The sequence below is a fragment of the Microcebus murinus genome, chromosome 1 (genome assembly GCF_040939455.1).
Source record: "Microcebus murinus isolate Inina chromosome 1, M.murinus_Inina_mat1.0, whole genome shotgun sequence".
Taxonomy (NCBI): Eukaryota; Metazoa; Chordata; class Mammalia; order Primates; family Cheirogaleidae; genus Microcebus; species Microcebus murinus.
The window spans coordinates 47,606,823-47,620,554 of record NC_134104.1 but is presented as its reverse complement, the minus strand read 5'-3'; the positions used below and the strand labels follow the sequence as shown (position 1 = coordinate 47,620,554).

Genomic DNA, 13,732 nt, shown 5'->3' with positions numbered 1-13,732 from the left:
GTATGATTAAGAAGTTTTGCTATTTAGCAGTGTGATACATTGAACCAGTTGCGAACCTGAAAAGAAAAGTCTGACCCTCCTATGAGTAAGAGAGAGTTTCTCCTGCCTATCCGCCTCTCAAACTTGGACATTGTTGTTGTTGTCCCCCCTGCCCCCAGCCTTTGCATTGAACTGAAATATCAACTCTTCCTGAATCTCGAGCCTGCCAACTTTCGAACTATAACTACACCATCAGCTTTCCTAGGTCTCCAGCTTGCCAACTGTGGTTGTTAGGACTTGTTCAGCCTCCATAATTATGTGAACCGATTCCTTATTTTATATATGTATGTATACATATACATATATGTATGTATATACAGTATATACACTCGCACCAATATCCTATTGTTTTTTTCTCTGGAGAACCCTAACACACCAGCTCCAGCTCACCCTAATATTTGTTTTGTTTGCTATGCAAGTAATTAGTTTTTTGTCCAAATTACAAATTTAATTTTTTTAAAGATGTCTCCCCATTTGTAAATAATTGAAGAACCTCATTCCCCAAAGTAATTGATCTATGATCACCTTGCTCTTGGTCTTATAAATATGGAATGAAAATAAATGAGCGCTGGCCCACAATCCCACTGCCTTTCTCTTCCTGCCAAGTGCTCTGGGAATTCCTCAAACTACACCTTATGTAGTGTTTCTCCCATGACCTTCTGCTCCATTCTCACTTCTGGAAGTTGACTGCCTGCAAGGCCATCTAAAGTGACCTTACATTGTCCACAGCCAACAATGCCCCTCAAACTATCACGTCTTGTGATGTTCCAGGAACTAATTGCCGATATTTTAGGGCTCATAGTGCCCACTTGTGTAAGATTGGCTTCTCTCGGAGGCAGGTAGAGCTCTCTCCTCAATGCTGTGTCACTTTCCTATTCGCTCCCTCCCAAGACAAGGGATGACAGCCAGACCCTGCTGGAATTATTATGAGAGACTGAAACCCTGGACAGAAGCTGAGCTCCTTGTCTTTATAATTTTTACTGTTCCTGTCAAAGTTTTAAAATTATAAGCTCCATTTTAGTCAGAGCTTTAGCTGGTAAAGGTAAAGTGTACTTCCTGACTCTCAGCTGATTTCAGGACTGTCTCCCAACACAAGGCCTTAGCCACGAAGCCCAATATCGACAGGCAGGCTCCATCTACCTGCAGAGATCACAGACCTGCCCTATTATTAGGCAGTTTATTTTAGACTAATTCTTCCTCGATACAGATGCTCCTCAATTTACAATGGGGTATGCCCCAATAAACTCATTATAAGTCAAAAATATCATAGGTCAAAAATGCATTTAGTATCTTGATAAACTCATCTTAAAGTAAAAAAAATAAATAAATTGAACCATCACAAATCAGAGACCATTTGCATTCATGAAAGTGGGAATAGGATGTTGAAAGTAAGAAGAAATATTTTTTTAAAAAAAATCAATATTTTAAAGACGTTCATTATTTTATTAAAAGATCACCTTTTACATGTCATCAGACCTTACCCCTGAAGTGCACAAAACAGTTTGAGGTATTAAAACTGAAGGAACATTTGCACGTATTTTGTAAGGTTTTCACACTATAATAACCAGAAAATTCCATATATCTAAATACTACATATAACAGTAGGTTTATAAGAACAAAGCTGTATAAAACAAACCTGGTTTATCTCATTATAGCTCTGCTTCTCCCATTTAGGATGAAAGGGAGGCAAAAAAACAATATGAGACTTAAGTTGCTTCTCAAATGATATATGCCCATTATTCAATTCTGTAAAATGGAGTATAGAATTTAAAAGGTCAACAGCTGAAACAGCAGCCATCCCAAAAGCATAAAAAGTCAAACTGACAAAACAGCTTCAATGATATAATGTCGCTGTCACAGAACTTAATCCTCGGATCAATGGCAATTCACTTAAAGTATCTGAAATAGATTTACCAGAATATTTCAATACTATTCATGTGCATATAGGATCACATTAGTAGCATGGTCAGTTAATCATGCTAACACAGATAAAGTTCAGAATGGTCACTTCAAAGTTATTTTAAAGTAATACAGGGAAGAGGAGCTTGGCTTTCTAAGTGATTTCAAATTTTTTTATATTAAAGAAATTATCTACAGACTTTCTAGATCCCATTTTACTTTGTGTCTACACCTTGAAATAGAAAGCTGAGGCAATTATATAGGTAATTATCATACTATAAACTTTCTCCTGAAATATGCAGGCAAATTGGAGAAAAGGTGCTTTTTTTTACATGATTATTGATTTAATTATTAACTGACATTTTTAGAAAACTTCATTTTAATCAAATCTCAAATTGCATAATCATTTGTATGTAGCATAATAAATTCAGTCCTAACAGGTCACAAATATTGCATAGAAATTAGTCATCACAGCAATTTCTTACAGTTAACATGGCACATCTGGTAACTGTCCATGCTTAGTTTTGGTGTTTGTCATTGAATTATTTTATTTGTACAACTGTGTGGTTAGTTTGAACAAAGAGAAGGTTGATCTTTTTGTAGGAACATGGAATACCAAATATGTAGGAACAATAATACCAAAAATAGTATTTTTTTTTTTTTTGTAAAACTGATAAAGGATCAAATGCTTCTTGCAGTTTACCGTTAGAGGAAAATATGGTGTACTGTTTATTCATGGCAATTATGACACCTACAAGACTCCAGATTATTTGGTTTGCCTGGCATCCCAAAAATATGAAGAAAGGAACATATTTTATGTCTAATCCACCAATATTCTGCAAACTACACTTAACCTAAATTTTCTCTTTGTTCCAGGAATAAAAAAAAACTAGATGCTAAAAATGCTTATAGAACACTATGCTTGTGTAGTGGTGACAATGTTCTATTCCCACAGCTACGGTTTTGCTTTCATATGCAATGACTCTTGAATTAAGAATAATCTTCACACAGTTGTCTCGCTGCTGGAAGTGCAGCTGCAACAACAGCTGAACTATTTACCTGGGAGGAGTGTTAGCATGTGCTGATGTTCTCAAGTGAACCAGAAGTAGAAAACTGATCACAATCATTCTTATGCAAATGAATAATGATCTAGGGCCACTTAGTATTAGCTTTGGAAGCTAATAACTATTTTTACCATTGGCTGCCCAAATGTATGGCCAGGTTAACATGGAAATTAGCCAAAAACACAGGAGGTCATAGAATGTGTAGTTAAATCTCAGGTATCTAAACTGGCCAATCCAATTAAAACACATCCCAAGCTGAAATGATATGAAATAAAACAAAAAGCAACTTTCATTTTAGTACCACATATGCAAATCTAAATGTCATTGCATTGGGGTTTACTCCTTAGGAAAAAAAACTATGCAAATTTCATTTTTTTCTATGCCCACCTTTTATCTTTATAACCAGTGATCAATAGAAAATAGAAATAAAATGAAATATTCTGATCCTGTATGATCTAATTCCTGAATATTTTTACTTATTGTCAGTATACCCATTGGTACCATAAAAACAGGGCTGGCCATGTACATAAGTGACAACAGCAATATTATCAAAATTCTTTCACTATCATCATGCTGATGAGCTACACTGTAAAAATCTATCAAACCTACAAATACCAAATGCTGGCTGGCATTCAATTCAGACAGAACACTGACTGCAGTTACAGGTAGTATAGTCAGTGAAGCCTTCTCCCAAGAGCTAGAACCTGTTACAGTCAGTCAAACACTGGGTTTCTTATGCCATTTAACACCAAACTGGTGGGTGCCTTCCTATGTAGAAGGGCCAGTGAACACAGGAGAAGAGAAAAGCTCATGACTCCAAGAATCACCATTCCTGATATCAGTGCGCTGGTGATGGCATTCAGCTGGAAAGGAGACACATTTGGAGAGCCTGCAAGCAATGAAACACACACATTTGTGAAGGCCCCATATTATATATTTATCCCACCTTCGCCTAATTTAGACCTGCAAAACATTTGTCACCAGTATCTTATAGAATAGCAGCATGACACAGGATTATGCTACAGTCTATCTGTAATTCAATCCAATACCAAAGGACTGCATGTTTTAGAGGTCAGCTATCCTATGGACATCCAAAAAAACCAAAAAAAAAACCCAAAAAATAAAAACAAAAAACTATAAAATGCTATAAAATTACAATTTATACCTGCTGCTATATATTGTTATAAATTGACAATAGATCACCTATGAGTTCTAAACTTCTCAATGAACTGTTATTTATAATGTAATAAACTAGTAAAACTAAAGCTCATTATATTTAGTTGATTAGAGTTTTGTAACTGATCACCAAAAATTCTTTTAAAATAGCACTTTTATTTTCAACAGATATTAATTATCTTACCAAGCTGTGAATTGTTTGTTGGAGTCTCATCTGGAATGAAAAAAAACAGGAAAAGATATGGGACATTGTCTCCAAATCTGACTCTATAATTACTTTGTACCTACATTTTTACCTATGTCTCCCCTTACCTCCACCCACAATCCCCTCAGGGAAGGCAAGAATGATAGGCCCCGTAAATCATTCTGGCAATCTCATTTCCTGTTCCACATCCTGGATTTCATCATCTTTCTGTTCCCTGTGCCTGCATCCTGCTACTGCCCTGGGTATACAAATATAATCTCAAAATGTACAATGCTGTATCCTTGCCTGCCAACTTTGTTTCATCATTAGCTCTCCAGTCAGGTTAGTGAGGGCAGTAATTGTTAACAGCTATTACATTTTTTATGGCCCTATAACCCACCATTTGTTATTCTGTTATAGAGAAATATTCATTATTTAGTGCCACTCTATTTTAAGTATTGCCAATTTGCCCAACATAATCTGCAAACACATCATTTTAAGTTCCAAGAAGATAGATTTACACTTAATAACTAAATGAAAAAAAAAAATGACTCCTAAGCTTGAGTTGTAGTTTTATTTGCATCTGTTAAGTAAAAGATTGAAGCTGTTGATTTTTCACTTTTCTCTGGCTAACATAATAATAGATACAATGAATACATTCGCTTGATTTCACAGTTTTCGTTGTCCAATTTGCTATTAACCCTTGAGCTTGTATAACAAGCTCATATTTCATATTTGAAATGATAATTTCATATTTGTGTTTTAATATGTGGGTGTCTGTGTTTGTTATTTGAATCATAAAATGTGTGCAGTCTCGACTGTTTATTTCTCTAGTATAAATATTATTACAATTAATGTGTGTATAATGCCATATAATTTATAAAATGCTGTTTAATATGTTATCACATTGCATCCTCACAATAGCCATATGGTTTAGATATTATTGCCACCCCCATTTTACAGATAAAGAAACTTCCATCTGTCACAGCTTCTATGACAAAGTAAACATATGCTTAAATCAAAGCTCAGAGTCCTTTTTCTAAAATAATATAAATTGACCAAGTATGGAAAATATTTTTGTTTATGAAATTAATATCTCAAGCTATGGAACTCCAGGATTAGTATTTGAAACAGGTAAAGGGAGGATCGAGTCAGATATTTATAAATATTTTATGCCATTTCTTTTCAGATACATGAGTCTCAGCAGAAATGATGGCTCTGCTATCTGATCCTGAAGTGTAACGACTAAAATTAATACAGCACTCATGAATAGGGTTCTTTCAAATGGTGCAGTAAATTACTCTAGGAAAAAAATTAAAGTAACACAAATTTTCATTATAGGACACAGGAAAATCCTAACCTCTAACCAACACTACTTTATAAAGACACTTCCTTCTCATAGAAATAGCTGCGATGAATGTACTATAATCAATTCATCCAAAAGATCTATGTGTTCTTTCCCCAAGACAAGTTGCCTCACCAGAACATGGGACGAGAATATATAATACTCTAAAATTTCTTTTGAAAAGTTATTCCTTTTTTAAAAATCACACATTTGATTTAAAAATATTTCTATTAAAGAATAGAGGCCAGGCATGGTGGATCACGCCTGTAATCCTAGCACTCTGAGGGGCCAGGGTGGGAGGATGGCTTGAGGTCAGGAGTTCGAGACCAGCCTCAGTGAGAGTGAGACCCCCATCTCTACTAAAAATAGAAAAAAATTAGCTAGGAAACTAAAAAAAAAAAAAAAAAAATAGAAAAAAATTAGCTGGGCAGGGTGGCACATGCCTGTAGTACCAGCTACTTTGGAGGCTGAGGCAGGAGGATCACTTGAGCCCAGGAATTTGAGGTTGTTGTGAGCTAGGCTGATGCCATGGCACTCTACCCTGGGCAACAGAGTGAGACTCTATCTCAAAAAAAAAAAAAAAAAAGAAAGTTCCTTTCTATTAAGTGTCCCACATAAGACAAAGTAAGACAAAGGTGCTTATGGATGCCCTTCTTCCCATTTTCTGCATCCTGAGTTTAACAGAGGTCAGAATATCCCCCTGACTCCCCACATTACCACTAAAACTTCTGTGGGGACAATATCCCAGGTGTCATCCAGAAGGACTTGGCTATGAACAAAATCCCCATGTTTGGGGACAAAACACCCTCCATTGTCATAAGAGCCTGGAACCATGATCTCCAGGTTCCAGAACTCTGGAAAAACGAAAGCATCCTACCTTTGGCAGATGCCTGAAATCAAAACACATAATATTTAAATACTGTTTGGAATTGTGTTTGATAGTAGATAAAAGTAGAGAGAATTACTTTATCTGGTTTCTATTTCTGGTATCCTCCAATTTTTGTATCATTGCAATAAAAAAAAAATCAGAGCACTATCTAGCTCTGAAAGAAGAGAAAAACATTTTCCAGGAGACTTTTGTCATCCTACTCATCTATTCTTCCTTGAATCCACTTGGTCTTGACATGTACATATATGGTAAAAGAAACACATGAAGCCTACTGGAATTAGAAGAACAGATTAGAGTGCTAAAATTGGTGGCCTCTTCAAACAAAAAAACAACATATCTATGTGAGGGCATAAAGGACAAAGGCAATAGCAGCAATGCCACAGCCATTTGAAAGTCGGAAATGACAGATAAATTGTTATTCTCTGCTTTCCTCATATAAGTAATTGAAATAAATGGGAGAAAATGGCCAACAATGCAAAGATATAGACAAAACGAATATATTTTCCTTCTTAGCACTAGCAAACTATTTTTTAAAAAATATTTAATTACCTATACAGTAAAATGTATCATATATTCTAAGTTAATAACCTCCAACCTTTTTACTTTCCACTGTATTATGTTCTTCAAAATAACCTCCAAACTTTTTACTTTCCACTGTGTTATGTTCTTCAAAATAACCTCCAAACTTTTTACTTTCCACTGTGTTATGTTCTTCAATCCTCTATCTCTAAACTCTAAGATCACTGAGGGCAAAGTCTGTGGCCTGTTCTCTATTGTTTTCCCACTTCCTAGCAGAGTGCCGGTCTCAGGTAGGGACTAAATGCATATGCTCAAATGAATTATTAACTACCCCTAAAAACTCAATGATACAAGTTGAACAAGAGTATGGCTTGGGTTTCTCCACAGGAATTTATGTAAACAAAACAATTAGATATTATTGTTTTCCAGTGTTTGTACTTCTAAATTTCCAGAAGTGTAGCGTATGATAAGCATTTCCTTGCCTAAGCAGTTCTAGCATTTGGAAGCATTAAATAAGAACACATCAGGAATTTTGAGGATTTTGCATTTTGAGGATGTGAACATTTTCCTACATTAACTAACAAAAGTATTAAATATACAGAATGGATTTTATTTCATTGAAAAAACAAAACAAGAGTTCTGAGGTTTAACATCTTTTATTTGACCTAAGCCAGATGTCTAGTGGAAAGGAGTTGCTCAATGAGTAAAACCTCCAACTATCAGTGAGCTTTGAAGAGAACAAAACAAACCTGGAATTGGATTTGTCTATATAAAATTGGCCACAGGACCTGGAGAGGTAAATTCTACCTGACCTAAGGTAAAGATAAAGTGAAACTAAGGAAAGAGGAGAGCCCTGGTCGTTAAACTCAACATTTAGTTTGTATAGGATTTGCCTGTGGAAGGATATGGCTTGAGTTCTGAGTTGTGTGTTCATGTGGAATTTAAAAAAATGAAGTTTGCCTGAATATCATAGTATAATAATGTAAACATTGTTCTCTAAGCAGTGAGGCCCCCATAATCACCAAAAAGTGAGGACTGTCCTACTGTTATTTATCAAAGTTATAAAAAAATAAATCCAGGGAGAGTGAGAGAAGATTCAAGGGGATCTGGAAGGTCTGAACGTGACCCTTTGGGGGCTTTCTCAATGGAGAGACCTAAGGTGACTCAGTGACAACCCTAGTATGTTGGGGAATAAGTGACATCCTTAAGGTGTAAACAGATTGAAAATCGGGAAAAATGAAATCCAGGCATGACGTCAGAGGCATTGTACCAGCTCTTTGAGGTTTCAGCATAGATATTTGGGGCAACTGGACATGGAATGTGAGAAACCCACAAACCTGGAAAGCTGGTTAGCTATGTTAGAATTAGAGGCTTCTATTTGGTAATGTTTATAGGGATTTGGGGATCTTAGAAACTTTTTTGGTCTTTGTAAAGATCACCTTACATTAACAAGTTATTTAAAAGTTGTAATATTCAGTTTGGCCAGGCACGAAGGAAGCAAGGAGGTTGTTAAGGAGGAAAAGCCATCTACCCAAGAGGAAGTGTCACTTACAAGATTCTTTTCTATAGCAAACTGACTCTAGATGTGCTCCATAGAAATAAAAATATTTTTGTTGTGACTACTCAAAAGCATTCCTAAATATTGTCAACAATAACTGAGTTTCCATTCAATGCAATTCTATGAAGTGCTTCTGACAGCTAGATAGAGATAAGAATTGGGCCTTTCACAAACCACAAACCAGGCATTTTCAAACCATTCAAAGCACATACCAAAAATCCTCAGGGAGTACAGACTAAGTTTGAAACTTCATATTTAATAAATTTCTGCAGTATTTAAAAGATCTATTAGTTTGTTTTTAAATAATACTATGCATACACAAACACAGGGAAGTCACCAATTAAAGTAATTCTCTGGATTTTTCAGGCCCAGACCACTTTTTGCTTAATTATTTACCTATTTCAGGCAAAACTTTCTTTTCACTATGGGTTGAGCAGCATGGGAGGAAAAGTACAGAAAATCTAACTGAAACATAATAACAGCCTTAAGGATAATATAAATGGAGAAAATATTATTAGCATATAATCCAAATCAAAATTATTCTCTCTTTTTTAGACGAATTTAGAACTATAGAGTTAGAAAGAATCTTAAAAGATACTTCTAAAACTCCTCATTTTAAAAATGAAGAAACATTTGCCCAGAGAAATGAAGTAAATCTCATGACATACTTTGTTAGAACAAAAGCTAGACCTTGAAACCAGGTGTCCCAACGTCAGTTTCAGCGTTGCTTATGCTCCATAATTGTTTTGTATACTGACTCTGGATGTCTCCAGGTTCATGCCAACTTAAATCTATATCCCTTTGTAGAGTGTGTGTGTATGCATATGCATTCACAAATATTTGTATACATGAGAATAGATGTGTATATGAGTTGTGTCCATGATATGAGTGCACTGGGTGGGTTTATGTAGGATACAGTATCCTGGAAGGAAACAAATGGCACTAAAACTGGACAGTGTAAGGAATGTTTACTAGGACTATTTACAAAGATGTAGGGAATTTTTATAAGAGAAAGTCAAGTGTCCTGGCTCTGGGTTAAGGACAGGGTTTCTAGAGTAGTTTTAGGGAGAGTTGTCTGGCAGGAGCAGTGTGGAACTTTCACATTGCCTGTGCCCTCCTGGCTACTAACAGCGCCACCTATCGGTTAAGCCCCCCCAGAAACTAGATAGCACCGGGAGCCAGTGAACACAGTCCCCTAGGGGCAGGGAAGGGTAGAGCGGATCCACAGGGGTGATGAAACGTGCCCGGGCAGCGGCTGTGTATGTAGGTATGTACATACGTGTGTGTAAAGAGAAATGTGGTAAAGACGATATTGCCCTTTGTGTGAAAGTTGAGTAAACAGGAAAACTACTGTGAAATTAAAGTTGCTTAGCAGTTTGTCTTGTCTCACAGTTAATTAGTGCTGTTTAGGAGCCACTTTGAGTTCTTGTGAGAAGCCAAGTAAGGAGGCATTTTGGAGCCATCTATTACTACATAGAGAAGGAGGAGCACTCCTACCACTCCGAGTAATGATGGGCCCGGCAGAGAGGACGGCGCTTCCAGAAGTGCCCTGGGGGCTCCCAGTTGTCCTCCTCCCCGCGCCTCTCCTCTCTCTGTGGCTGCAAACCTGAGGAGTTAATGAAAACAAATGAAATTCCACACCGGCACGAAACCGTTTCTTTACGGCCATTTGGAAAGCAGATTCTTTTGGAAGACATACCACATGCTTAATTTTATTCGTTTCCTTCTGCGCATTTATTTAATTACTTTGCATATAACTGCTACAGTGTTTCTTACCCTGGCTTGGGCCACATTTCTTATTTCCTCCCGCTGTAATTGTGCACTGCCTCATTAATTTACATAGCTCACTGGCTCTCCTGAAAAAGAGCTGTGTTTATCAAACTTTTCTACTTTTATTTCTCTCAAGCCTTTAATAAATCCTTCCTGAAAATGTTGGTCAGCACGGATCCAAGGTAATATGGACTCTCCATTTACCCCCCTCTGATACAGTCAGTTAGAGCAAAGAGATCAGTGATTGTGAAGAAATAGCTTTCCATGCATGAATTGAACATAAATAGAAACATATTAAAGCCATTTCAAATTTTTTAAATTGCCTGCATTTTTCTCAGGTTAATATTGATGTGACCCTAAAGAGCCTGTCAGAATAGAATTGTTTTTTATTCACTACTAAATGGGTCTATATTTTACTAGTGGCTGTATGCAATTCAGAGCCACGCCTTTCATGGTTTTTAACTTTTAATCCAAGGGATTCCCAGGCCATCTGGCCCCAGTCTACCCTTCCAGCACCAGCGCAGCCCTCTCCCTAGGTTTTCCCATCATCCTCTGGTCCACAGCTTTACTAAAGGACTAGAAGTTCCCTGATCACACTGGTTTATGTCTGTGACTTTGACCATCCTTTGCTATGGAGCGTCACTCGCACTCTTGATTTTGCCCTTTTCAGGTTCATCTGTCTTCACAGTTACAGTTGGAGTTCTTCTCCACCAATTCTCCCAGTCGTTCCTGTTTCATCTCTCTCACAATGGTGAATATTGCCTCTTACTACAACCCATATATTTGTCTGCCTTTGCACCATAAGATTTTTGTCTTGCTTTTTTTTTTTTTCATGACTATCTCATGGTCCTAAAGGATAAGCCTATTGAATTCAGAATTCATGCAGGCGTCATCTCTATATCCCTGGAATAATGCTTGGCAAAAAGTAGAGGTTTAATAGCTCTTTACTGGATGAATGAATACATCCTACTTCAAACTGTTTGACTTAATGTATATGCACTTTCTATATAGCAATTAGTCCCTGACGCTTGATAACCTCTCAGCTTAGATCAATTCAACAATTTAGAATAAAGTTGCTTAAAAATCATACTGGCATAAGGAAGGGGCAATCATCAGCTCTGCAGAGCTTGGTAACGCAGTGCAGGAAGACCGTGGACATTTTCTGATTCTTGTGTTTCACAAATCGGAACACTTCGAAGGAAAACCGGCCACGCTGGCTTCTGCCATTTTCAATGACGGTGGTCTGAGGATCTTTGTCACAGCTACATTGTAGGAAACAAGACATTGTGAAAACAAGACATTATTGGAAAGTACCAACCTACTGTGGCTTGTAAATTAATTTCTACATTATTAAGGGTACCCCATTACATTAACAGCTAAAAGAACCATGCCATGCCATGTTACAGATATTTAATAAGAGCATAAACTAATTCAACAGATATGACAATAATAACCTGGATCATAAAATTTAAATAGGTCAGATTCTGGTTACAATATTACTGTCAAATTTTAGGGGAATTATACTTTCATATGGTTCAAATATATATATATATATATATGGAGAGGGAGACAGAGAGATAGTGATAAGTCTCCCTCTCAACTTTCCCCTGTCCACAACATTCCATATTCACATTCAGACCTGCCAGAGATGATCTCACCCATTTTTACATCCTCCAGGGATATATAAAAATAGAAACAGAAGCAATATATTCTTATTTTTCCCTCTCCTTAAACAACTGTCTACACTGTTATAGACCTTGCCTTTTAATGATTTAACAGCACATCTTAGTGATCTTTCCATATGAATATTTAGAAAGCATTCTCTTTCTCTTTCTTCCACAGCTGTATTCTATTCTCTCAGGCATATGCACAAGGGTTTATTTAATCAGTTCACTGTTTATGTCCACTTGCATTGTTTTTGATTCTTTTGCTCTTGAAAAACACAGAAACAATGAATAGTCTTGTAATACATTACTTTGAACATGTAGAGGGCTACCTGTAAAATATATCTCTAGAATCATTTAATAGATATTGCCACTTTGCCCTCTATAAGTTTTTTTCTATTTTGGGCTTACCCAGCATTATATGAAAGTAATTCTTATATCTCCAGAGCTATATCAGCAAAGTGTATGGATAAAATTTTGGATTATTTCTTATTTGACAGTAAAAGGAAACTTTCATTTTATTTTTATTATAATTTATATTTTTCTTAGAATTAATAATGTATCTTTTCACATACATTTCAGCCATTTGTGGTTTTTTGGATCTAAAAATTGTTCATGCTCTTTGCCCAAATTCTATTGTGTTGTTGGCCTTTTTCTTTCCGATTCTTTATGTGTTAGGAAGAGTGGCTACTGGCTTGTTATATAAATTGCAAATGGTTTTATTTTGTTATTGGGCTTTGGACATTCCTCTGTGTGTGTGTGTGTGCACATGCGTGCTCACTTACACATGCACAGTTTTATTTTTATGTCGTTGAACTTTCAATATTTTCTTTTATGGCTTCTAGTATTTGGGCTGAAGATGGTTTTCTTGCTCTAAAGGTTTAAAGGTATTTTGTATGCTTTATTCTATCACTTTTAAAGTTGTAGGTTTTACAGTTAAATTAATTATCTATTTAGAGTTTATTATGGAGTATTAAATGAAATATAGATCCAATACTATTTTTTCTCCTGTGGTTATCCATGATCAGTGCTCTTTAAAAAAAATCTGTTTATTCCACTGATTTGTGGAACCATGCTCTATCATATACTAAATTCCCTCGTGTTGGGAATCTATTTCTCCACTTACTATGCTGTAACTTTTGTCTATGTGTCTAATCTTGCATTATATCATATCCCTTTAATAAGTGTAAAGCTTTTATTAACTATGATACCTGGTAGGATTATATTCTCCTCATTTCCATGTTGATTCCTCACTTGTCTGTTTGTATTTTGCATTTGTTATTTATCCTTTGTGTTCTTGATTTGATTAGCTTGTGATTCTCTATTTCTTCAAAGAATCAACTTTTTCTTAATTTATTGTAAAATGTTGGTTCATATTTTCACATCTGATACAGTGTTATTTATGAGTTCTACAATTTCAAAGTGGTGAGGACTTTCTGTTTTCTGATATTATTATAAATTGCTGCCTCTCAATATATACCTCATTGCTTATCTTGTTTAGATCTTCTGTGTCCTAACTTAATTGTTGGCCACTAGAATTAAGTTTCCTGACAGGTAAGGTCTCTAATTTTTAGTGTATTTCTGATTATATATTTTTATATTTCTTCTAGTTTTCACTTTGTAAA

General features: G+C 35.9%; 1 protein-coding gene across 1 annotated transcript in view; it reads right to left on the bottom strand.

Annotated features, from left to right (window-relative positions):
* Positions 1 to 1,514: 1,514 nt before the first annotated feature.
* The window catches only part of ZPLD1 (zona pellucida like domain containing 1), a 62,442-nt gene continuing 50,224 nt past the window's right edge, over positions 1,515 to 13,732 (bottom strand). The window contains exons 8-11 of the mRNA XM_012779653.3: positions 11,534 to 11,705; positions 10,171 to 10,279; positions 4,363 to 4,392; positions 1,515 to 3,891 (exon numbers count right to left, since the gene is read on the bottom strand). Of these exons, the coding sequence (XP_012635107.2) occupies positions 3,716 to 3,891; positions 4,363 to 4,392; positions 10,171 to 10,279; positions 11,534 to 11,705 (487 nt within the window). The 3' untranslated portion in view covers positions 1,515 to 3,715. The remainder of the gene's footprint in view (positions 3,892 to 4,362; positions 4,393 to 10,170; positions 10,280 to 11,533; positions 11,706 to 13,732) is intronic.